At 38.3% G+C, this 23,857-nt stretch overlaps 1 protein-coding gene across 1 annotated transcript in view; it reads left to right on the top strand.

The window, feature by feature from the left end:
• The window catches only part of PARD3B (par-3 family cell polarity regulator beta), a gene marked incomplete at both ends in the record, with an annotated part of 137,553 nt that overhangs the window by 89,352 nt on the left and 24,344 nt on the right, over nucleotides 1–23,857 (top strand). The window contains 3 exons of the mRNA XM_009080893.1: nucleotides 3,619–3,825; nucleotides 4,800–4,976; nucleotides 7,454–7,595. Of these exons, the coding sequence (XP_009079141.1) occupies nucleotides 3,619–3,825; nucleotides 4,800–4,976; nucleotides 7,454–7,595 (526 nt within the window). The remainder of the gene's footprint in view (nucleotides 1–3,618; nucleotides 3,826–4,799; nucleotides 4,977–7,453; nucleotides 7,596–23,857) is intronic.

Here is a 23,857-nt window from a genome sequence, read left to right as displayed (position 1 = left end):
ACAGTTGTTTGCCTGTTAAAAGCAGTCACATGCCATCTCCAGCATCCCAGTATGCAAAGGGCAGAACACTCATTGTTTTCATAACCATTTCTCTTCCCTAGTACCATGTGAACCTCCTATCATGTGCAATGCAATAGGAACCAGGAATGTGTGTGTTTAGACACTGGTAAAAACAGAGCCAAATTATTTTTAATCTATTACAATTTTGTGTTTATTTTATTTTCTCAGTCTTGGTGATGTCTTCCCTTCTTTATTCCTTTATAACTGTTTTTTACTTCACTATATTTTTCAAAATGTAAATAGTAAATCAGTCTAGCTCATACAAATTTGTTTCTCTAAATATTCTCCTTTAGGCATATTCCTAGAGTTTCAGGTTTCAAGAAGAAACATTATCTAAAAAATAAAGTTAATGATAAATATATAAAATGTTTTCTCTTTAGGGTGTCTTATTTCATACAGAGTGGCAGTGATTCATGGCTCCTCTTCATTTCCACTCTTTCTGCACATGCCTCTGGGGTGGCTTGCACTGCCCACATCACTGTGTCATTTGTTTCTCTTTGATTTTTGTGACTGACAAGTTGCTCTTGGCATATTTCCTTCTGTTAGGCTATGAAAAAAAGGAAGGAATGTGCAGATGTGGTAAAAAAATGATCTTGTAAATACCTGAAACTAATAATAGTTGTAATAAAGAAAACCAGAAAGCAGGTTTACTTTTACTGATAGATTAAGAAAAAAAATCTGTTTTAACCACATTGGCATTTAGCAGAAAATTAAGGTATGTGTCATACCATCTTTTGGTTAAATGATGATCAGTTACAGATATCGTCTTAAGAACCAGCAATTTGGTTTCAGCCAGTCATAGGCAGGTAGTGACATCAGTTGTTTTCTCTCATAAATTCAGTAGAGATGCATAAAGCAATTCACCATTTATTAAAACAGTAAAGTGGATGCTTCAGTTGACTTTTTGTCATTATACTACAAGAAGCAGTAAAAGGAGGGCTCAAGAATCTAAAACCCATAAAAAGAGACATTTTTACACAGTGAGCAATTGAATTTCTCATTGCCAAACTATATTTTTGTCTTCAAAATCTGGGTAGGGCTAGATACAAACACACACCATACATCCCCAGAAATGCTTGTTAATAACTTGTAAAAGATTAGAGGGATTTTTTGTTGTATAGGGTTGGTTTTTTACAAGTGAGGAAAAATTCATGTTTTCAGGCTTAAAGCAGTTCTAAAGGTCTACCGAAATGGAAAAGATGCTGAGGTGGGCAGGGGAAGGAAATTTCCCTAGTTGAGATGTGATACTTGTCCATTATGGAGTCTTGTGCATTTCTCTGCAAAGCATCCAGTAATAGATGCTGGCTGAGAAAGCAAGGGGACAGATCTCCCTGCTTAGGGAAGCTCCTCAGCTCCTGAATCTTTAGCTGTGCACTAATATGTGACTGCTGCAGCCTTACAATGGAAGAAAAGGAAAAGGAATAAAAGCTGAATTGGAGAAAAATACAAAGTGAATGAAATTTCAGACTAAATTATTACAGTCTTAGAATGGGGCAATGAAATGCTTAATGCTAATCTGTGAGTAAGGGTCCTTGGTCAGTTATTGAATAAAGGAGGACATCTCATAGTATGACCAGGTGCCTAAGTCACCGTGTGTGTGGGGAGGCTGAACAGACAGCTTGCTGTCTGTTACATGTAACATGTGAGTATGTCACTCCAGACTTTAGGTGTTGGCTTGGATTTTCTTAGGAATGGTCTTCATACATTAAGGGTAGTGTTCCAGCCTGAGTAATTGGCTCAGCTTTATATAAAACAGGCTCTAACCAGCAGTTAACCTGAGACACTTTTTTTCAGGTAATACAGCTTAGGGCAGTAATTTAATGTAGTACAGCTTGCACTGGGGTGTGTGTGCAAACACATTTATGTAGGCATTCAGCACAGCTGTTTGGGCTGGGTGGGTAACTGTAGTAGCAGTCTGGCAGTTGACACTGGCTGCTGGACTTCCCCAAGACATGGACACAGACTGGCCCTGCTGGAGGCAGGGACATGAGCAGTGCTTCCTTGCAGACACTGTAATCATCTTGAAACCATCACTGGTGGATACCCCTCCTTGGAGGCTTGGCCTGAAGGGTGTTCTCAGCCTAAGATAGGCACCACAGTGCCTCATTCTGATACGCAAGTTTTTAGTGATTTTAAGCACCTTTATGTTGTATGCAAGTCATTGCTCTAACTCTGTTTTAGTACTTCGGCAATAATGGTAGTCTCCAGAATGGCAATTAGTGAACAGAAAAAGGTTACACTGTGTGACCAAGCAGCCAAGCTTCCCTTAAACCTGTTGGTCTCCATACACCACCACATACACACAATCCCCCACTTGTTTTTCTGCTACATATCAGTCTGCAGGTAATGGAAGTGTAAATTGCTTTATGTGGGCACTACTGACAAGTCGCTTTTTGGTGCCAGTTCTTAGCTTTTTTTCCTTCTAAGAATTCACTGATCACACTGTTCTAGTTCAGAATTACCTGCGCTCTGGGATTATTAAAATCACAGCATGTAGTACTAATGTGCCTATCTTTTCTGTGACCCTTGAATCCCTTCAGGCATGACAGTATATGGACATGTAGGTTGAAGGGCTTCTGTTATGTTCTTCTGTTGCTTGTGTTGACACCACTTAAAAGTTGAAAGTAAAAGCACTTGTGTTCTCAGTGACAGAAGGCATATTGCAAGGCAAAGTCTCTTCCTCAGTATTTCTGTGACATTTACTGTTCTACCATATAAAAACGAAGTAGATGCTACAAAGGCTTTTAAATTAAGCTGTGAATTTCTTCATTGACTGGACTACATGTATTCATTGAACAATGTTCTTTACCTGTTCCGCTATCATTTTATTAATACTAATTAATACAAATACTACCACAAAATAAAGCCTTTCAAAAATAAAGCATTCAAAGAGAGGGAGAGTTTGGGAAACTTAGAAAGGTATTTGCTCCATTTTTGTATGAAGTGCTTTCTTATGCCTAAAAACAAGTAAATAGGCAGCCACATCATTTATGTTAAGCTGTACTTCGCTTGTTTCTTGAAAAACCTACTGTGCACATTGCTATCATAGCACCAGTTTCAGCTTGCAGAAAAAGGTTGGATAATACTCTGAAAGAACTAATAATATCTTCTCATTGGAGAAATGTGTTTGAAGATATCAACCATTCATACAACCTGACTTACTCTACAAAGCAAAACTCTTGTGCAGCTGCGTTTGGTTTTATGAGTCTAAAGGAAACGCACTCCTTAAGACTGTTAGCAGTGTCCAGTTGGACACCACTAACAAAGGGGAAGACGCAGCCCTGTTCTTATCACTAGTACAGGCTTTACAGCGGTACAGAGCAAGCCAGCTATAGCCTGTCACTCTGTCAGGTCTGTAAATTATGTGCCGTTCCCTCCAAGTCTGAATGGGGATATCTGCTGAAGTAGGTTTAACTTGATGTTATTTTTAGAACAAATTACATTGATTGCATACTATTTCAAAGGCCCCAAGTAATAAAGAACACAATTAAATATACCTAACTAGTTTAATTTCTCTATGTGCTTTTTGGTATAAAAACTTAACTATTTGTTTTCCAGACTCTTCCGGCAAAGATTTCGGTCCTACTCTGGGATTAAAGAGGTCCAGTTCTCTGGAGAGTCTTCAGACTGCTGTGGCTGAAGTTAGGAAGAATGAACTCCCTTTTCACAGACCCAGGCCTCATGTGGTCCGTGGTCGGGGATGTAATGAGAGTTTCCGAGCTGCTATTGACAAGTCTTATGATGGACCTGAAGATGAAGAAGGGGGTATGTTGCCAATGGCACTTATTGAGGGAGTCACCTTCACTCAGCACTGCTGAGGACCAGCTCAGTAAAGCACATGAGCAAGTGGTGCACTCCAGTTGAAACTGATAGCATTTTAAAAGCTCCTCACGTCCTCCACTGAATAGAGCTGTCTCTGCAGTACCCCATCCAACCTTGACTGGGTTTAGTGTAAAGTCTTTCACTGATCTCCTTTGGGGCAGGGGTGGGTTGAAGGATTTAGAACTCAATCCTTAAATAATTATGTTTTTCAACTTCAAGAAGCAGCTGCTTTCTTCAGATTACATTAAAAATTATCTTGCTTGTTTTACAATTCCCTGTTTTCCAACCAGGAAATTTATTTCATGTTGTAGATAAGGCAGAGTGTATTGATAGCACCCTGCTGCTCGTTCTGTCACCATGGGTTTATAGACCCTAGTCTGGAAATTCACCTCCTTTAGCATGCAGCATAAAACTGGTCTTGGATCCTGAGCCCCCCAAATAGAAACAACTCTTCTCCAACCAGATAGAACAGTTTGTCTGGTTCTTGTTCAGCCATTAAAATAGTAAGATTCCAGGGAGTGAATGAAATAGTTTTATTGCATAGTTTGGTTATGTCAATCACCAGAATCTCTTGTTGAATTAAGTTCTCAGTGTTTGCATCCCAGCACATCACTTTTCTTGAGCTGATGGAGGTTAACAAGTTAGATTTCAAACAGACTAGTGCTTTACTGTGTTGAGATTTTTGTATGAGGAATAATAACTCGAAAACAAGTCACTAAAATAATTCTGTATTTAATTTACAATACAAATCTGCTTGAATCTACTAGATCTGTTTAGTCTGCTTTTTAAATTATTCAATTAAATGAGTAAGTGTTGTGAGTCATTTGAGCACTTTGTAGACACTCACGCTGTATTTCACGTGTTTGCATTTCAGTTATCTGTAGCCATCCTCACTGCTTCTTTTTTGTTCTGTGCAGATGGTTTCTCTGATAAGAGCACTTACTTTGGTCAAGAAGCTCAGAACATGGATGCTGCCCCTCCAGGGTACCCTGAAATTGAAGTCTCAGAAACAAAAAAAGGCAAAAACAGTAGAGAGAAAGCGAAGAAAAAGGAAAAGGGAAAATCTGAAATCAAAGAGAAGAAAAGGAAGGAAGAAAATGAAGATCCAGAAAAGAAAAAGAAGAAAGGTTTTGGCGTCATGTTGAGGTATGGCATTTTACAAAGCAAAACAGCCACCCATTCTTATTATAAGATAGGAAGCAACTGGTGCTCTCATAAAGTGATGGAAAAATTATTTCACTTGGACTCAAATAATGTTTATGTTATTGAAAAAGAAAGCAGTTTATACTTTTACACCAAACTTGTAGCTGCGGCAGAAGACATTTGGCAGACAAAATGTCTTTTTGTGCCTTTGAAATGCATTCCCATATGTCAGAAAAGATTCAGGGTTTCAGGCTTAAAACAAGTGTGTGTCAGTGGGGAAGGATTTGTGGGGAATATTTCTGGGTAATACAAGACCTTCTCCCATGCTCAGACCTTTGCCTAGCTCTTCCCTTGCTTACGTGCTTCCTTCACAAGCTGCAGGGAGAGCAGGATTCCTCATGGTACTGTAAACAGTCTAGTAACATTTATTTGCAGTTGCTGAAGACCACTAGCTATGATAAAATCTTTGCTTCATAGCTTCAGCTGGGCAAAAGCTCACTGTCCTCCCTGCCCAGCGTGCAAGCATTTGGATTTCTTCTGTGGCTGTTGGTTGGTTTTGCATCTCTGGAATCATCAGAGTGCTTCAAGCCATTTCCTTGTTATTGCTGGAAACTTTGGTGTTGTAGGCACTCTGGTTGCTATCACCCCTGCTTCTGGTACCTCTTGTCTCTACTGAGGGTTAAAGTCTTTCCATTTGGCTAGGTCTTTGCAATTGATGGAGTGTGTGATGAAATTTAATGGTCACCTGGAGGAGGTTAGATTATATGGCTATGTGATTACTTGTGGCACTAAACACTACTTGTGATACTAAATGCTTAGTGTTAGCTTTGGGAGGCTGTTGTGGTGTAGGAGTGTTATTCCCCAATTTAGTGTTCCCACAGAAACCCCCCAGACCACACACTGTTCACTCATTCCCCCTCCCCCTGTGGCAGGATGGAGGGAATCTGTGGCACAAAATGTATAGATCATGGGTTGAGATAAGAACAATTTACTAAAAAAAAATCAATGAACTAAGAAAAATGAGCAGTAACAACTGTATTAATAACATAGTGTACAAGGCAGGCGAATGACTCGCATGCAGTCGCTAACCCTGTGGAACCCAGCATTGCCCAACCACATGCCCCAAGCAAACTGGCAAAGGGTAGCTCACTCCACCCCCTCTGTCCCCTCTGCATGAGGTGAGGTGGTATGGAATAACCCCAGAGTCGTTGTGTGCCCCTCCTGGCTGCTGCAAAAGTTAACCCTGTCCTGGTCAGAGCCATAACCTGGTGAGACCCAGGACAGAGGCTATTGGTGCTTCTTAGCATGTTGTGTTGTTGACAAGCCAGATATATAAAAATGCCACAATTGCTTAGGCAAAGATACATTTAACTAGTAATCTAAGAAATTCAGCTGCAAGATCATTCACTGATGATCTTCATTAGGACAGCTTTCTGTTGCTGCGTCCTCTGGAGTCAAATATAACTGGTGTTATATTAACATGGAAGGTTTTAGCTGACTGACTTTCTTCCATGTATCGCCAATAGGAATCCTTTCAAATTTGTCTTATCAGCTTTTGAACACTGTAGAGATATTGTCAAAAATGTACAGGCTTGCTTATGTTCCAAATTTTCATGATTTCACCAGTTGTTAGTGTTTGTAAGATGAAGGTGTGTGGGTATACCAGTCTGCTTTCAAATGAGGCTCTTTAGGAACACCGAGGAGGCCTCAATGCACACCTGTGCATTGCACATGCATTTGTCTTCACACTGTTTAAAGAAATAGGGCTTAACATGGAACAGTAGTCAAAACACTGAATAATTAGGAGGGTGACTTCAAAAACTCTCGTGTATCTTAAGCTTTATGTATATTTTCATTTTTCTTTTTAACTCTTTGATGTGAATAAGGTGGAGGAGAGTGGCACAGATGTCTAACAAAAGGATAAGTATTGTTTCATATATCACAGATATATAGCAGCTTCAAAGTTTGAATTGCACAGTGTTACTTACATCAGTAAGTAACTTACATCTGTGTCACTTACAGGGATATGATGCCTGAGCCAGAAAGAAAATGGAATGACGTCAGAGTCCAAACCGAGTGATTGTATTTGACAAAAGCTCTGATAGTGGTCAATATGCAAAGCTGAGAAAAATAGGTTACCCTTCTTAGTGATTCCATTTCTCAGAAATATTTCACATTTTGGTGTAGTACATGAGCTTTATACATCTGTTCTTTCCATAAGTTGTTTTTTGTCTTCCCGGCAGACAGTAATTGTTAATAATATTTATCCGTATGGCAGTACAGAATGGGAATTTTTGTCCCACATCATTGAAAATCTCTACAAAACAACAAAGATGGAAGCAACACATTATAATACATAGAGAAGGAGGAGTTGGTAAGAGCTAACAGTTCAGCTGGGAGGTTTTTAAAAGTTCTGTGTTCTTGTCAGTGTTTCTTTCTAGAATTTATAAAAGTGTTCTTGAAAAGAAATTCCTTCCTGCAAAGGTGAGAGTCTTAGGGAATCCAAGCCGTGATAAAAGTGAAAGGATAGCGCTGACCTGCAAAGGAAAGACTGAACAAGAGCAAACAGTGTGAGTTTACAAAAGAATTGGGGACCATATGTCCTGCACAAATGAGCAAATCCAAGCTGGTATTTTTTCAGGGAGAAACTGCTTCTTATGACATGAAAAACAAGACCAATTAATCTGAATGTTTCTAAAAGAAATAACAGGAAACTCATGATGGAATATAGAAGGGATCAAATACCACCTAAATATTAGATTCAAGGGGTATTTTTTCAAACTGGTGTTTTGTACTGATGTGAAGGGTGAGGAGTGTCAGGAGGAGACAGCAGTAAAAAGATTTGAATGATCAAGTATTTTAGCAACATGGATGGAAAGAAACATCCAGACTTTTTTATGACGTTGTGGGCAAGAAACTGGCATGTTTTATTGGTAGAACATCTGTGGAAGGAAAGGGAAGAGCTCAAGATGACAAAAGTTGTCAGCTTCTGCAGCAGACAAGGTGGCTACTAATTCTTGGTAGCTTAAGAGAAAGTAAAAAGAAGTATTTAGAAACTGAGATGAGCTCAGACATGGTGAATTTAAATTGGAAAGGGATCCTGCCATAGGAGGCATTAGAAATGTAAACACCATAAGGGAGCAAAAAGCTCGATGGAGAAGGAAATCTGTAGTGTGCCTTTTGCAGATACAGTTGTGCTTGTGCTGTGATCCCTCATGTGGGAGACCACCAAAAGGAGGAACGAGGAACAGAGCCCTTACAAGACTAACAGGAGAGAAAGAGCCAAGGGAAAAAAGTTACGAAAGCAACTGGTAGGAGTGGGAAGAGGATATGTCTGCCTGGGACCAGGCAATGCCATGAATTTTTATGAACTAGTCCACTGACTGCAGTCATGTGACTAATTGATCCTAGCAGGAGCTGGAACCCACTCTGGTATGTTCGAACTGTTTCTAGTTTGTGGCCACCTTTGTTCAGAGCTGTTTCAGCTATGCCTGCATAGTTCTGCTGTGCTGTGTAGATGCATCCAAACAGAAAAACAGACTTGCTGAACCCATGTCAAGATTGGGTTGAGATAAATAAGAATTGATCATCTGTGGTGAAAGCTCCAGGACCAGAAGGACAATGAAAATATTTCTGAGATCTTGCCAGAAAGCTCAATGCTAATTAAGACACATGTACTTTCTGGAGAATGACACAGGGTCAGGCATAAAGGACAAAGGAAAGCAGAATTTGAGGCTAAAGTAGCTGCAGAAAAGGTTGCACTGGTCTATGGTAGGATTTTTGTGCTATAGTTGCTGGGTCACATATACAGCTGTAACAAGTTTTACCTTAATGGTATGGCTGTGTGAATTGGCTTGTTTCTGCCTTATAATCAATAACAAAGCATTTCAGGATATTAAAACCAAACCCCAGTATTTATCTGTAGCACAAGAAGCATTGAGCTTTAGTCTTTTGCATCTGAGATTTTTGAACATATTGGAATTGGTACTGCATTGGTTTTTTGCCTTTTTTTTTAAAATTTAACAACAGAAAATAGCAAAGCTGTTAGCAGTTGCTAACAGATTTCACTTAGTGCCTCATCTGTTGCTCAGCTGCTATTTACTTGTAGTTCCTGGTCTTTTTTACACATACAAAAAGAAGAATGATTGCTTTCCTGCTAAGCTTTTCCTCGATTGAAGCTTTATTTAGGTGACTGTGATTCAGGGAGACCATCAAGAAATCATGCTTTTATGTTCGAAATAGTTGTTTTTAAAAAAGTCCTGTTATTTCACCCCTTATTAACGGAAACTCTGCTCAGCATATTAATGACTGTGGCACTTGGAGCAAAGTAGGTTAATGTACTGGAGATTTGAAATGCAGATGACACTGGTTATTACTGGTTAGTTAAGTCTCTGTAGTCCAAAGTACTATTTTCCCATGCTGTTGACTGCACAGTGTTTGTTTCCTTGGCTGGTTGGTTCTGATACATATATTGCCTGTCTTAATTCTGGATTGTATATGTGCTGTCCACAGAACAAGAGAAGTTGACTCTGTTAACTGTTTTTATGTAACATTGGCCAAAGATCATTATATTTTACTTTTTAATGTTTTCTGGAACATTGCACCATCATTGTTCACGAATAACCCACTACTAGATAACAGATAGCACAGTAAATTGATATTGTATATCAGGAAAACAATTACAATAAATACTTTAGTATTGGAGCTGTGACTAAATGTATACTTCTGTCTCAGGAAAAAGCTAGTGTCTAGCGTCTATGTAGAAACTCTTTCAGAACAGAAATAATGCTGAGTTCTGGGCAGATATATAAGAGCAGCAAGATTTCACAATGCCACATTTGACTCTTCATACATCCTTTTTCTCCCATTGAGCTGACTGCTTGTTTCAGGGCACCATGAGCCTTAGAAGGCTGGTGGACCTCAAATGAGCTTCTCTGTACTTCTTTTTGAAGGTGTTTAGTATTTCCAGGAGAAACACTATAATGAAACAGTATATTTGTGCCTTTGAATTAAGGCAGTGTGTAGTGTCATTGGTTTAGAACTGTCAAAAGGTTTGTGAAGTGGGCTCTGTAGGCTGTTTAGAAGGGTTAACTCATTGGTGCAGGGTGTTAGAAATCCCTGATGCTGAACACTAATGCAAAGCTCATTATCACTTAGCACCAGGAATGCAAAGCTGATCTAACCAAGAGGTTAATAAAATATATAAAAAAATTATTCCTGTTTGCTAGGTGATGAACTCCAGATTTTAAATCTGGGATGTATAGTTATTTAATTGTCATGCTTAGAAATACTATCAAAACATTCTCTTCTAACAAAGGTAGGCTTTGTGTTTCTGAGTTGGCAGAAGACTGAACCTTTAAATCACCAGGGAAATGTGACCTCTGCTATGCAGTGCTGCTCTGTATCCTAATCCCATAACAGTTGTTACAGTGCTGGAGTATAATAAACATAAGTCTATGGCTCTCTCACTACCTTGTCCAGATAGCGATTGTAAAATTTCTGGGCAGCCCTTTCAGCTTTATGGGTATGAGGGTAAGATAGATAATGGACTGCAGCCACACCAATGGCATTTTAATAGGTAGCTCCCCCAGGCACAGACCAGAAGGCTGAAGTCATAATTTTTACCTTTTTTTGTGGTATAAGAATCTAAGAGCGAGTAACTGGTGACTCAGAAGAAAGAGTTTTGCTGAGGTGGAGGGCAGTGGGAGAGCAGCCTTCTCATTCAGTCTTCATTTCTAGAGTGGATTCAGGAATTAAAAAACAACCCACCTTCTTCACATAAAGCAGCTCTTGTCAGTTTGACTGTTTCACTAGCAAATATTTTCAAAATTAGTATAGGTGAGAAAATGTCTATCCCTCACCATTATTCACATCAACCATGACTTGCATATTTGTGCACGTATACCTCTAACTGCAAGCCCAGGAAGCAGGAATATATACATGTGTATTGGTTAGGTTTGCTTTTTCCTCTTAGAAAGAGTGCAATTTCCCACATAATAGTTCATCTTAAATTATTTACCTTCCATTTCACAATATGAGCCATGAATATTTTATTTTTTGTCCCTTTAATTTGCCAATTTTCCTTTGAGCTAAGTGCCTTAGTGATTTTAATTTTTCATTCTAGTTGGAAGACAGAAATGACCCTTTTTTCATTACTACTATTATAGGCCTTGTGCTCAGAATGATACTTTTTACAACCAGCACTGTTGAGCCTGTAATGGTATTGCAGAGTAGATAGCATAATATACAGATATTGACTTCCATTAAGTATGGCACTATGATAACTTATGGAGAGATTTTTTTCTACTTCACATTACCCTTAGTAGTTGAGTGTTGTGGAAGAAAAGGTAGCAATATAATGAAGAAGGAGCAAATAATAAAGATGTGACTTGTTAGAGAGAGGCAGTGTAAATAACTTTTTACTGTATTTATGTGTGTATGATGCTGGAAATCAATATGAACATGGGTAGGTTAAAAAAAATGACCAGATTAAATTATGTTTTAATTAGACTAAAGTTATTTTAGAATTTTTTTGTCCTCAATTGCAAAATGATCTGAGATGAATCATGTGTATTTGATAGGCAGCATACCTTAATGAGGCAGATGAGTTATTTAGAGGCCTTGATTTCCTTTTGCCCAATAAAATTCTCACTTTTATAAAGGTAAATTAGTAAATAAAGCTCCTCTTTCCTTTAAAGAGCACAAGAACATGAGAGAGAGGAGATAAATAATCAATATCAAGTATTTCAAACTAAAAAAAGACGAACATTTCATTTTACATGTATGACTTTTTCTTTTCCTCCTTGGCTGCATTCACAGTCAGACTAAAACTGATAAAATAAGGGGGTTTTGTACTAAAAATGTTCATGTGGACTGCCTACTAAAGGCTGATTTGTTTAATTAAGCATCTGTTCTCCCCTTAATATGCATGCATAAATCTCATTAACGTTAGATGTATGCAAGTGCAATGAAGAAGAATAGACCCCTCACTCTCATTACTGAACTTGGATAACAAGATTTATATTTACTTAACAGATCAGAGCAGAAAGTTGCCTCTGACTATTTAAAAGGACTAGAAATTACAAACTGTTTGCAAGGAGCATGCTTTTTGTGAAATAGTTGCATGTTCACTTCAAGTTGAAATATCATTATTCAAGCCATTACTAAGCAAAAAAAAAAACCAAACCAAAAAAAAACCCAAAAAACGACATGCTTTGTTTGTAAGGATTAACTTTGTGCACCAAATTCTACTTAAATGGATAGTTCCCCATTTAATATTGACCTCTGTGTATGCCACACCTGCTAAAAGTAAACTCCAGGTATTTTCTGGAGGTAGCATATTTCTTCTAAGCGTCTGTCTCCACCCTCCATAGAAATGCCTTCTGCAAGAAGAGTCCTAGAAAGCAAAGTGTGTTCTTGATGAGTACTGAACACTGCAGGAGTGTGTTTATCTGTCATTCAGTATGGTTGGCTTGCTCCAAAATACATCTTTTCTCCGCGGCTAAAACTTGAATTTCAGACTATGCGTATAAACTGTGGTGCATTGGGTATTTTTGTAGGTAGTACAGATGCATTATGGTCAAAGGTCCTTGAGGGTTTAAAGTCATGCTCACAAGAATTTGAATTAAGGCTTCCTGAGCTGCATTTTAACCAATAAATACATATGTTGCTCAGGAGTACAGTGCTGAGTATGACTTATACCTTGAGACAAAAAAAAACAACAGTGGTTTTTTGCTGATTTTCTGATTCAGTGGTTCTTGTAACATGAATTTGGTAAATGGGAGGGCTACGGGGGAGAGACAACAATTAACTGAGAAATGATACAGAAGGGGACTTCTGACAGATTCCTTAACTACAGAGTGCTGGCAGGTGCCAGTTTAATAGGTATTGCCATTAACAGCCATCTGTAGAGAAAATTAAATATACTCATCTCACTGAATTATGATTTATGCCAGACAAAGCAGTCAAACCAAAGTAATATTTATATTATAATGCAGAGTCATTGATTAAATGCACATGGCATCTCAAATCCAGTTGACATTTTAAGTTGAAATGATTGCAGACATGTGGCCATTTATTTAACTATTACTTTAAAGAATGTGTCTCTACTTGTTATTAATAGAAGAAAGTCAGACCTGACCAATATTTCAATAGGCTGACCTTTTGTTTTGCTGACATATAAAAGGAACAAAGCTCCTTTTGGGGTAGTCACAATTTCAGAGCATATGAAGTATGCTAGCTTTAGAAAAAACTGACCCCTCTGAACCACTCTGTCTCTTTCTTCCCTCTTTTTTTTCCACATGGGATTTTTGAAAGAAAATGAACAAGAGATGGTTCAGGAGATAGGAGAAGTTACAGGTTTGGAGCTAGATAGGAAAAGGTTTAGGAGAAAGCCTGAGAGAGGCTTTGTTCCAAGTGCCTGGTCTGCTACTCATTGCTTGGATGTCACTGGTTAACTTAAGTGCTCTGAGCCACAGTTCTTACACAAAAGTTATCCTCTGTGCTTACAAAAATAGCACCATTTTCCTGCTTCATATTATCGTTGTTCAGCTAAACCTGTTAAAAATTAAATACATTTAAAAACTAGTCTGGCCACTCCTGTAAGAGTATAGCAGGTAGATAGTTTTATTCTTAAGAAAATGAAAATTAAAAAGTAGTAAGCTTTTGTGTGATTTTGCTCTATCTCTAGGATTCTTCTCTCTCTCTGAGGACTTCTTACTGTCTTTCCTTCTACTTTTTTCCCCAGTGATTCCGATTCTTCTTGTTTGTTGATCTCCTGTTGCCCAGTGTCTGATTTCCAAATAGCATCCCTCCTTTGTTTTTGTAACCTTATCTCATTACTGCTTACCTTCCCATCCATTTTTAGCAAAATTCAGTAATTTCTCTTCTTGGAAAAAAACCCTGAAGCAGCCCTATCCCAGTTTGCAAGCTCAGCCTTCTGCTGTTGCACTGTTGGGAACTGTTTGACACAGAGTACTGGGTTGCTTACCCATACTCATTCTTGCTACTGCATGTGGTGCCAAGCTGGGGTTTCCATCTCCTAGCTACAGATACTTTTACCTTCAGAAATGCAGTTCAGAATATAATGCCTCAGAATTGTAGCTCGCCTTCTATCTTTTACCCTGATTTTATGTTGTTTTGCTAGGGCAAAAATTGTCATTTCAGATTTAATATGGGCAAACTCTATTTTTCTCTGCAGATTATTCCTCATTACGTCCTTACTCTGTCATCATGAAAACTAGCAGCATCTTCCCCCTTTCACAAAAGCCCCTACATGGGATGTCATCTTTCTGTGAACCTTAAACCCACTCAGTGGGGCAGTGTCTAAAATTTGCTCACTTCTCAGGTCCTCATTGTGCTGTGTAAGCACACGTAAGAAGTTTCTTCCCGTTCTTGCTCGTGTTGCTTCCAGATTATATCAGTGTCTTGTGGATCACACTGCTGGGTCCTTATTCTGACTGCTTGCACCTGTCCCTGTCAGCACAGCACCAGCTCTGTTTCCTTCACAGTTTCGTCTGTGTTAACAGACCAGTGTGCTAACATATTGTTTTGAGCAACCATGAGCACTTACCAGCCAGCCTGTCTCAGCAGCACGTCTTGCAGCGTGTCTGGGCAGAAAGTTCCCTGAGAGTTGCCTCTGCTGCAGAACTTCCACCATGTGTGTGAGCATTGGCAAGGCTAAGTGAGTGATGAAGTAAGGCTTTTTATCTTTTCTGCCTCTGCTCCCACTTTCCATCTCTGTCTGTGGGTAGTAAAAAAAGCTCTTCTCTGCAGCTTCCTGCTGTGCAGCACATTTGGCTGTGTCCCATTCACCTCCACATCTCCTCGTGTGTTTGGATGTGAATGCAAAGGTGCTGGATTGATTCTTACCCTGCAGCTCATTCAGCTGTTAACTAGTGTTCTTATCACCTCCAGCCCTTCAATCTGGGCAATGCTTGTTTGTCACCAGGTTTCTGCTTGTGTTTCTTTCTCCTCCTCTCTCTACTGGGCTCTGCACCCTGAGCTCTCTCTTGCCCTGGTTGCCACCCAGCTTATGCAGACCTTTGACTAATAGGTCTAGCAGAGTTCCTTTATTTGGGCTCTGCTCTCTGTGTATGTTGCTTCTACTCTGGACCTCCTCACGAGGAGCCACTCTTCTGATTTCTCAGTGGTCATGGTGCTGCTTGGCATTTACACAGTAGCTAATTATGCTATTGAGTGCTCCCCTCACAGAAATCTTTATATTCGAAGACTCTTCCCCTGCTTGCTTCCTTTATTCAGTGGAAATGACATCTCTGGGGTCTTCACTTGGACGTGGGGTGTTTGAAAGAACTTGATCATGCTCTTCAGAGTCTTGGAATAATTCTTAGTGGTGAAAATGAAAATGTCTTCTTCTTTTCCCCTTTCTGTTCTTGCAACTTCCCACTTCTGCTCTATTTCATTGTTGTTGAGAAGAAACAGTAAAGAAGGAGTAAAAAGTAACCTGGGCAAATATAAAATGTTAGCCAAATGCTGACATGAAAAGAACTGTCACCCTCTGTGTGTGTGTATATCTATTATATAAACTCTGAGATATATGGTTTTAGGAATTTTAAAACAATTATTCAGGTCATAAAGGTGAATTTTTTCACAACTTGAAAAATTCTCTCTCTCTCTGTGTTATGTGTAGTACAAGATACACAAGTCACTAAGTATCTGCTAATAGTTCTTTAGCATTTAACTTCAGTATTGTGTTTGAAGTAATGAACTGTATGCCTGTGCCATTCATTGTCTCTTATTTGAATGTAATGAATACCTGGCCTCATGCTCACCCCAGATTATCATCAGGTTGGTTGGTAGTAATGTGTAAATGGAATTGTAAAGCTTTTTTCTGGTGACAGAAGGCCATCACTGTTGTTTGCTATTTTCTTTCTAGCCAAGAACCCTAGTGAGTAATGAGTCAGGCACTGTTCATTCTACCTCTGTCGTCTTTTTGTTTAGCGTTTTATCCTCTAATGTGGAAATCTGTATTACAGTAGCTCAGTATAACAGACATCCTAATGTTCTGTTTCTAATTAAAATTAGATTGAGGAAATAAACAATTCAAAGAAGTTAGCTTTCCTTTTTTTCTCCCCCGTGCAAATATCCTTTTCTGCATTTGGAAGTGTTTGTTTCCTTTCATACACTCTTGAATAGTTCAACCTTCCTAACAGTGAGAAAGGACTCTCAGGGAAGCTCACTTGCTTTCATTTAGTCCTCTTAGCAATACGTGCTTTTAAGTGATTGATGTTTTGTCTATTTGTTTTGCAGTCTGTACTGTAAAATAAAAATTCTTATATAAATTGTCAAAATGAAGATTAGACAAAACCACACTGCATTGCTTTGGAGAAAAACTTTCCACAATACATCTGCAGATCATTTTTACTGACTGTGTGTGTATACATACACGGGAGAGTGAGCGACTTAGTTACTCAGAAAGAAAATAGCAAATATTTCTTTCCTTTAAACAGGCAGATTATTATTAACCTACAATAGGTTAATCTCTGAAGACCTCCATCTCATCTCTTCCATAATGAATTCCTACTTAGGCTATTTTAGCCTGGTTGTCATTTGTTGCTTCCCAAACCATCAGTCATCCGCAGTAGTGGAGGGTGCTGTAGGCAGGATGAGGCAGAACTCCAGGAGCTCTGGGCTGAAATAGCTTGGGCAGATATGTAGAGAAATTTCTAGGTATAGATTTGCTTTGAATTCTCTCTGCCTGTAGCAATAGTGTTAGCTGCTTTGTTCCTACATGTGAGATGTTTGCTAACTTAAGTAATTGCAAAGTGAAACTTGAATTTGCATATGTGTAGTATGACTGTTGACGATGAGACCTGTAAGTCTTATAGGGCTGGTCCTCTGTTAACTGCACAATTTGTTGATTTGCCTGTGAAGTCTGTTGTGCCCAGTGAGTAGTGAAAACCGATTTGGCATGAGAGCTTGCTCATTCAGAGTGGATAACTGGCCTTAGTCCCCAGTGCTGTAAAGAAGCAAATTTGCATTTATTGGATCTCCTGCATGGAAAATGCTATTTAAAAATCTGTGTCGTAGAGATATTTCTGTGATTCACAAAGACATACGCGTTTCTGCATACTTGGAACGGAGGAAGGAGGAGGCCACACTCATAAAAAATATGTGCTCTAATTAGAAGCACACCAAGTTTTAGGCAGCCTAAAGTATGCTAACAAAATTATTCCAATAGCAGTATGTTTATTTAGTTCATCCTTAACATTTCTTCTGGTTTAAATACCAGCTTTGTCTGTCTTGTAAGGATATTCAGATTGGAGAGAATGAGTTTAATCTCTTTTGGCTTTAGGCTAAAGTTTAAAGAAATTGAAATTTGTTGTTCCTCTCATAGTGGGAAGAAGGAACTCTACAGGCCCTAGACCTGCTGTAGAAAACTTGTATCATACCATAAACTGGTGTCCATGCACTTGTACAGAACTGAAAGTGGAGCACAGACAAAACGATCTTTCACTGGGCAAGATCAAAAAAACAAAAAACAAGTGATCAACAATCCTCAAGAGTAGGGGGAAAAAGTGAGGATTGAGGTTCAGAATAACTAAGTAGTTAAGACCTCAGTGTTAAGGCCTCAATTCAGCAGAGTAAAGCCATAAACTACAGCTGTGTTATATATGCTTCTGTCTTCTTTGTTCTAGATCTTTATTAAAACAATGCATTCACACCACAGTAAGATGCTACAGTGAAGCTAAAATTAACATACATAGGTAACTCTTTTGAGAAGTGTGTTGATTATCTGTAGAAGTTGTGTATGAGTCTAATTCACGCATCACACACAGAAACTCAAAATTTTCTACCTTGCTATCTTAACCTGTTACCTGTATTCTTGTATTTTTATGAAACCAGTGTATTAGCACATAAATCTTTGAAAGTATTGTATAATTAATTTCCAGAATATCAAGTAAAGTCTGGATCTCTTTCTTTGACAGGCTATTTCTGTCTCTATAATGAGACCAGCAAAAGATAAGGAGAGGAGATGATGGATTTACATGTTTGCATACTATAAATAATCTAGGGGGGGGAACAAGGAGGTGCTTAAGGGCTACATAAGCTAAAAGGAGCTTCTTTACAGTAGAATAGTCTTGTCACATCACTATATCTCCCTCATCTTCTCAAGGACACATGAGCACTCAAAGATGCTGAAACAGCCCATGCCTGGAAAAAAAGCATGTTTAACAGAGTATTGTATTAACAGCTTCATGGGACACCACGACCATTTGTTGATCTTGGCTGTCAGTTTATTGTTTTTCTCAGTCTTTGTTTATTTTGTGTACATGAGCCATTCACTGTGTACCTTGGGACACAAATTGCCTATAACAGATCAAATTTGCTGGTCAAAGGTTAAGTCGCACTAGTGAGGCTGTTTGACTGTGATAGCATTGGTGTCTGTTGGCTTTGATACCATATTTATTGCAGTAATATTGTAATGACTTTGCAAAATCATTAAAGCTCAATGGAAGCTTCTAGCATTGCTGTTCCAGGTAGATGACAGCTTGGTGAATTTGGGCTGTCATTACTAGAGATTTCTTTGTGAGGACTCATGTATGTTGTATTTAGAAAATACAAGTCAGGCTGATACTGGGAGCATCATCTCCTCTCCTTATCTTTTGGTGGTCTCATTATAGAGACAGAAATAGCCTGTCAAAAAAAGAGATCCAGACTTTACTTGATATTCTGGAAATTAATTATACAATACTTTCAAAGATTTATGTGCTAATACACCGGTTTCATAAAAATACAAGAATACGGGCAACAGGTTAAGATAGCAAGGTAGAAAATTTTGAGTTTCTGTGTGTGATGCGTGAATTAGACTCATACACAACCTCTACAGATAATCAGAGGAAATTTCATATACAGCAGTGACCAGAGAAGGAGAAAAAAGACAAAAATTGGTTGCAAAAAATGTCACGCCAATTTATAAGCTAAAAGGAGAAGATTTTTAATGAAGCATTGAAGTATGAGGTTTTCACTCTGTAAATATTGACTTAAAATGAGCTTTAAAAAGCAATTTTTAAAAAAAAGAAAAATTGTGGTTGCTAGCCTTCTTAAGGATCCAGTTTCAAAGGCTGACCAGATAGAAGAGAGAGACCAAAATAAAACATCAGGGAGGAGGAGAAGAAAAAAAGATAGAGCTGGAAAGCAACTTAAATTGATACAGTGTCTGTATACAGATAATTGAAGCCATGAGATTTAATTAAAATCACCAAGTGGTTGTTCCTATCAAGAATGAAACAGTGAGGCTTAAACAGAATTTCTCTAAATGCATATAGGGAATTCTAGAAGTAAGATAAGAAAAAGAACAGTTTTCCTATCAGCTGTAGACAAAGGTATTCACTGAAGAGCAGCTCAAGCTGTGGGTATTTTCCAAGACCCCGGGTACCAAATTTAAAGGATAACCAAATGCTCTATAAAAGCATCTTGTGATCAATTGTATTGAATGGCACAGAGGAGTTGCATTGAATCAACACAGATGACAATCCATTTGGCTGAGCAGAGAAAGATCATTCCAGACCTTTAATTATGGCAGTTTCAGTTCAGTATCTGTCCATTTTGGAACTTGGACTTGTAATAATTGTGTCAGTCTCATGAAAAAAACCCAAAATTTTTAAAAAGTCGATATACAGTAGCAGTTCTCAAACACAGAACAGAGAAAACTGATAAAGAACTGGAGCAAGCAGGTTTTATAACCTGTTACTTTACCACAGGTACCATATGTGCATTTAAACAACAGAAAAATTCCAGAAGGTCAGACTGAATTTGCATAGCAAGCGATGAGATTGAGGGTAATTGTTCATGGCAAAAGTGGAAGAAGTAGGGATTAGCTGCCCAAGAGATCAGACTTGATTGCAGAAAATTAAATAGATATACCAACTGAGGCAGAGAAGAGTGATCAGAAGGAAAGGCTTGGGGAACCAAAGTAAGCAACAGTTATTTCAAAACAGTGAAGCACATCCTGGAGCCTGCTGCTCTTCCTGAAATAAAAACCAGCAGATGTTTCAAAGAGATATGGATTGGTCTTAAACCATGGAAAAAACAAACATTTTGTGACTACATTTTCCAGTCAAAGCTTGCTAAACTTTGTGGAAGTCTTGTACTGGATGGGACCCACAGAGTGGTCCCGGATATGTACAGCTGTGAGATTGAAATGAGCCAGCATGAGGTTGTGATTAATGTATTTTTCCTTTGGCTTGTTAAGGGTGTAGGAGATTAACTCTAGTCCCAGTTCTGTGTAGCCTTTGGAGTGATGGTATTTTTTCAGCCTTGCTGGGGAAATCCTAGCTTGGAACTGTGAGAGCACAGGTCTACTCCTCCTCTGAAGTGTGAACCTAAAACCAGTATATTGAGGTTCTGTTTTTCTCTCAGTAGCTCAATATCAGATTTTTTTTTCTTAAGAAATACATTTTAACCAATAAACCTGAAAACTGCAATCTAAAGATATTTCTGCTACTCATTTATTCTCACTGGTCTACCAAGCTGTCTGAGACCAAACTCATATTTTAGCTGCGTCTTTACAATCTCATTCTTTTGACTTGTGTTCGCAAGAGTAATTACAGATGGAATTTAGCATTTTTAATTCATAAAAAAATAATAAAATGCAGGATTTTTTGTCTATTAGCTTTGCTGGTTTTTCAGGGTTAAAAGGAGTAAAAAATGGGAGAAACTAATTTTATTTGCTTAATATATGGCAGAATTCCTAGAGGAAGCAGATCTGTGAAATACTATTTCTGTTGTGTAGCACTCAGTGTTGGGTAGGAGAGGAAACAGGTTTTTTGTCCCTGGGAGTTTTTAGATTTTTCATTCAATATTTTGCATGGATTCAGACAGAGTTTCAAAATTCAAATGTTCCTGTTGGTATAATTCTGAAAAAGAAAAAGGTTGGGTCAGTTAAAAATATGCATTTTTTATTCTCACTTTTCATTTCTAGACCCTTTTAATAAGGACTGAGATAGATACTAGTCTGAAGAATCACTTTGCTTAAAATCTCTTGTAGCTTATTGTGAAAATACAAAAAAACTTGACAATTGTGACATTACTGAAAATCAAAGAAAAATTACTTACCAAACAAAAACCTGGTAGCCTCTGCAGTGTGCTTACTTAGTAAGGTCTACCATTCTAGGAAAGAGAAATAGTATTTTATAGTATTTTATGTAAATGACTGCAGTGGTTACCAAACCTGAGGTTTCACATTATAAAAAGTGTGCATGATGGGACTGAAAAACATAACCTCTTTTGTATAGTCATTGCTGCTACTAATTCTAAAAACCTGGCCTGTGATGGAGCAGAGCTAAAAAGAATTTTAAGTGAAATCAACTGGTGATCTAAAAGTGTATATACTAATAATAATAAACTTTTGATAAGGCACTGACTCGTGGCTGTGGGGAGCAGATGTTGATGACCAGACAAGTCCCTGCTGCAGCCCATGAGGATCTGGTAGGATTTACTGTGGCATTGAAAGTATTCTGAGGAAAATAAGAAACCTGCTCAAAGTAAAACTGAGTATCATGGGCTAATAGACGTACTGACATAGGAAGGCTACTCAGCAGATTCTGCTGAAAGGTTATAGGATGAAAATTAGTAGTAGAGAATAATGGCAGCTCTCCAGGAGTGAAGCGGGAATGCTGAACGTGAAAATCAAGGCATATCATTGCCCTCCTTTGTGCCTCTTATTTTGTTAAAAGTGAAGCTGACACTGTGTCTTCTTCCTTTAAAGAGAAGAATACTAATTTAAGGGCTTCCTCAGCAGTGCTCTCCTCTCTGGATCCCCCTTGCCCCACTCTGTGTTCAGAGTGGTAACAGTGCCCCATCCCATTGGGTAAGGGACAGTGAGAGAAGTACATCCATCTTCCAGTAACCCTTCCCAGTCACTGCAAAGAAGTGTAACATATAATGTGAATGAATCAACAAAGGAAATGCAATTAGGGATAAAATAATCACTTTTCATTCCCTTCCCTTGAGCCCTGTAGCAGTACCTTTCCAGGTTTCCCTTGCCCATGCCAGACCATAATGTACTTTCTCCAAAGACTGCCCCATAGAAGTCTCAATGCAGGATTTTCCTCTGTCTTAACTAGTTACAATTTGTGTCCATATACAGATGCCCTTCACAGCTTGTTTCAAAAATGAAAGTTGGCATTATGCTTGTTATTGTTCAGCTATACATAAAGTGAAACAGACTTGCAAAAATCATTTTTAGAAGATTTACTGTGACTATTGACATTTTCTGATAACCTAATTTTTCTTGTAGACCTTCTCCTCTCCTCCCACCTCTCGCCACCTCCCAATTCCTATCCTGCAAACAGCAGAAATGTATTTGGGAAAATGAAAAGGTTATGAATCAAACTTTGGAGGTCTTTTTTAATTGACCCTGGGTAGACATTTAGATGGAGCTGTTAGAAAGGTTGCAGATGTTCTATATTAAAAAGTCTCTTTATATTAGATGATGCTATGTCCTGCATCTAATGATTGAGTAGTCTCCTGTGAAAACATGCATTTACCCATAGAACATACAGAGCAGTTTCAGTTATGTACATATTTCATCTGTCACTGAATTAACCTGAAAAGTCTATGGGTAACCAGATCCCTTGGATGGAAGGGCTGGCTTGATGCCTGTTTGATAACAAACCTTTTTGGTGGTACTAAAACCTAGCAGGTTTGTTCTGAAATGAAGCCACTAATACTTTACTTGAAACCATAGGCTGCATAGGCTTAAAAGCCCAGCATGTCACACAGAGACTTTGTTCCAGTCATGTTTTTCATAGTTTGCACCATGTAATGTAGACTGGTTTGGGGCAGGTATATTCCTGGGGTATTTTTGGTGGGAGGTTTTTCATCTGGTTTTTCTTTTTTTGTTTAAATCCTGACCAAGAATGATATTAAGCAAAATTGGCTGTGGCCATTTGTGGTTTCATTAAAAATGCTTCAGCAAAAAATAACAAGAAATTCTAGTTTCTCCTGTTAAAATATATGGATATTTTCAGTATTTAGAGTAAAACAGTATGAACTGGGATTGAGGTTCAGGCTAGAGAAGTGTTGACTTTAAATCTAATTCAATTTGAGGGCTTTGTTACAAGCTGCCCTTTACAATATAGGTGTGACTCAATAATGTTGTATACTTTTCACTTGCTTTATATGAAAAGATGATCATTTGCCTTTAAAAAAAAGCACCTTCATTTTTAATGTTGTAATCTTTTAATAATGAGTGGCTGAATTATCTCCTTGATTCATTACCCTTTCAGCTGTTAGATGAATGGGATATGTTATGGTTTGTTATTATTCTCCACGGTGGCAAGGAGAACAGACTGGGGATTTAAATCGCCTTCCACTGCATGGGCTATAGACATGCTGATGACTTGCTGTGAGATTGCATTTAGTTCCAGGATCTCTGGTGCTTCAGAGTGTAATGCATTCGATTGCCATGATGAACAAAAGCTTCTGATGGTTTATATAGGTATACTGGAAATAAAATGAAAGACAAAGGGCAAAGAATGAAAGTAAAACATTGCTTTCTTTTAGAAGTGAGTAGTTGAGTACAGAGGAAAAAGTAATAAATTTATGTCAGGAGGGAAACAAATGCAAGAGTTGAAATATTATATGGACATCTCTACGTATGTGTGTAGATATATAATGTGAAATACAGTACAATCTTAACATTATTATGTACATACTTAGGACTGCGCTGGCTCATTACCAATTGCATCAAGGATGCTCAAGTGTTTGTTATGCTATTTACCAAATTATAGCTATTTCCTGAACAGCCAGCCTCTGCTGAATATGCTTGTATTCTGTCCATCTTTAATAATGAAGCCTGCACTTTGGG

This window comes from Acanthisitta chloris, unplaced genomic scaffold, assembly GCF_000695815.1.
Source record: "Acanthisitta chloris isolate BGI_N310 unplaced genomic scaffold, ASM69581v1 scaffold27848, whole genome shotgun sequence".
Taxonomy (NCBI): domain Eukaryota; kingdom Metazoa; phylum Chordata; class Aves; order Passeriformes; family Acanthisittidae; genus Acanthisitta; species Acanthisitta chloris.
This window is presented reverse-complemented; position numbering and strand designations above follow the sequence as displayed.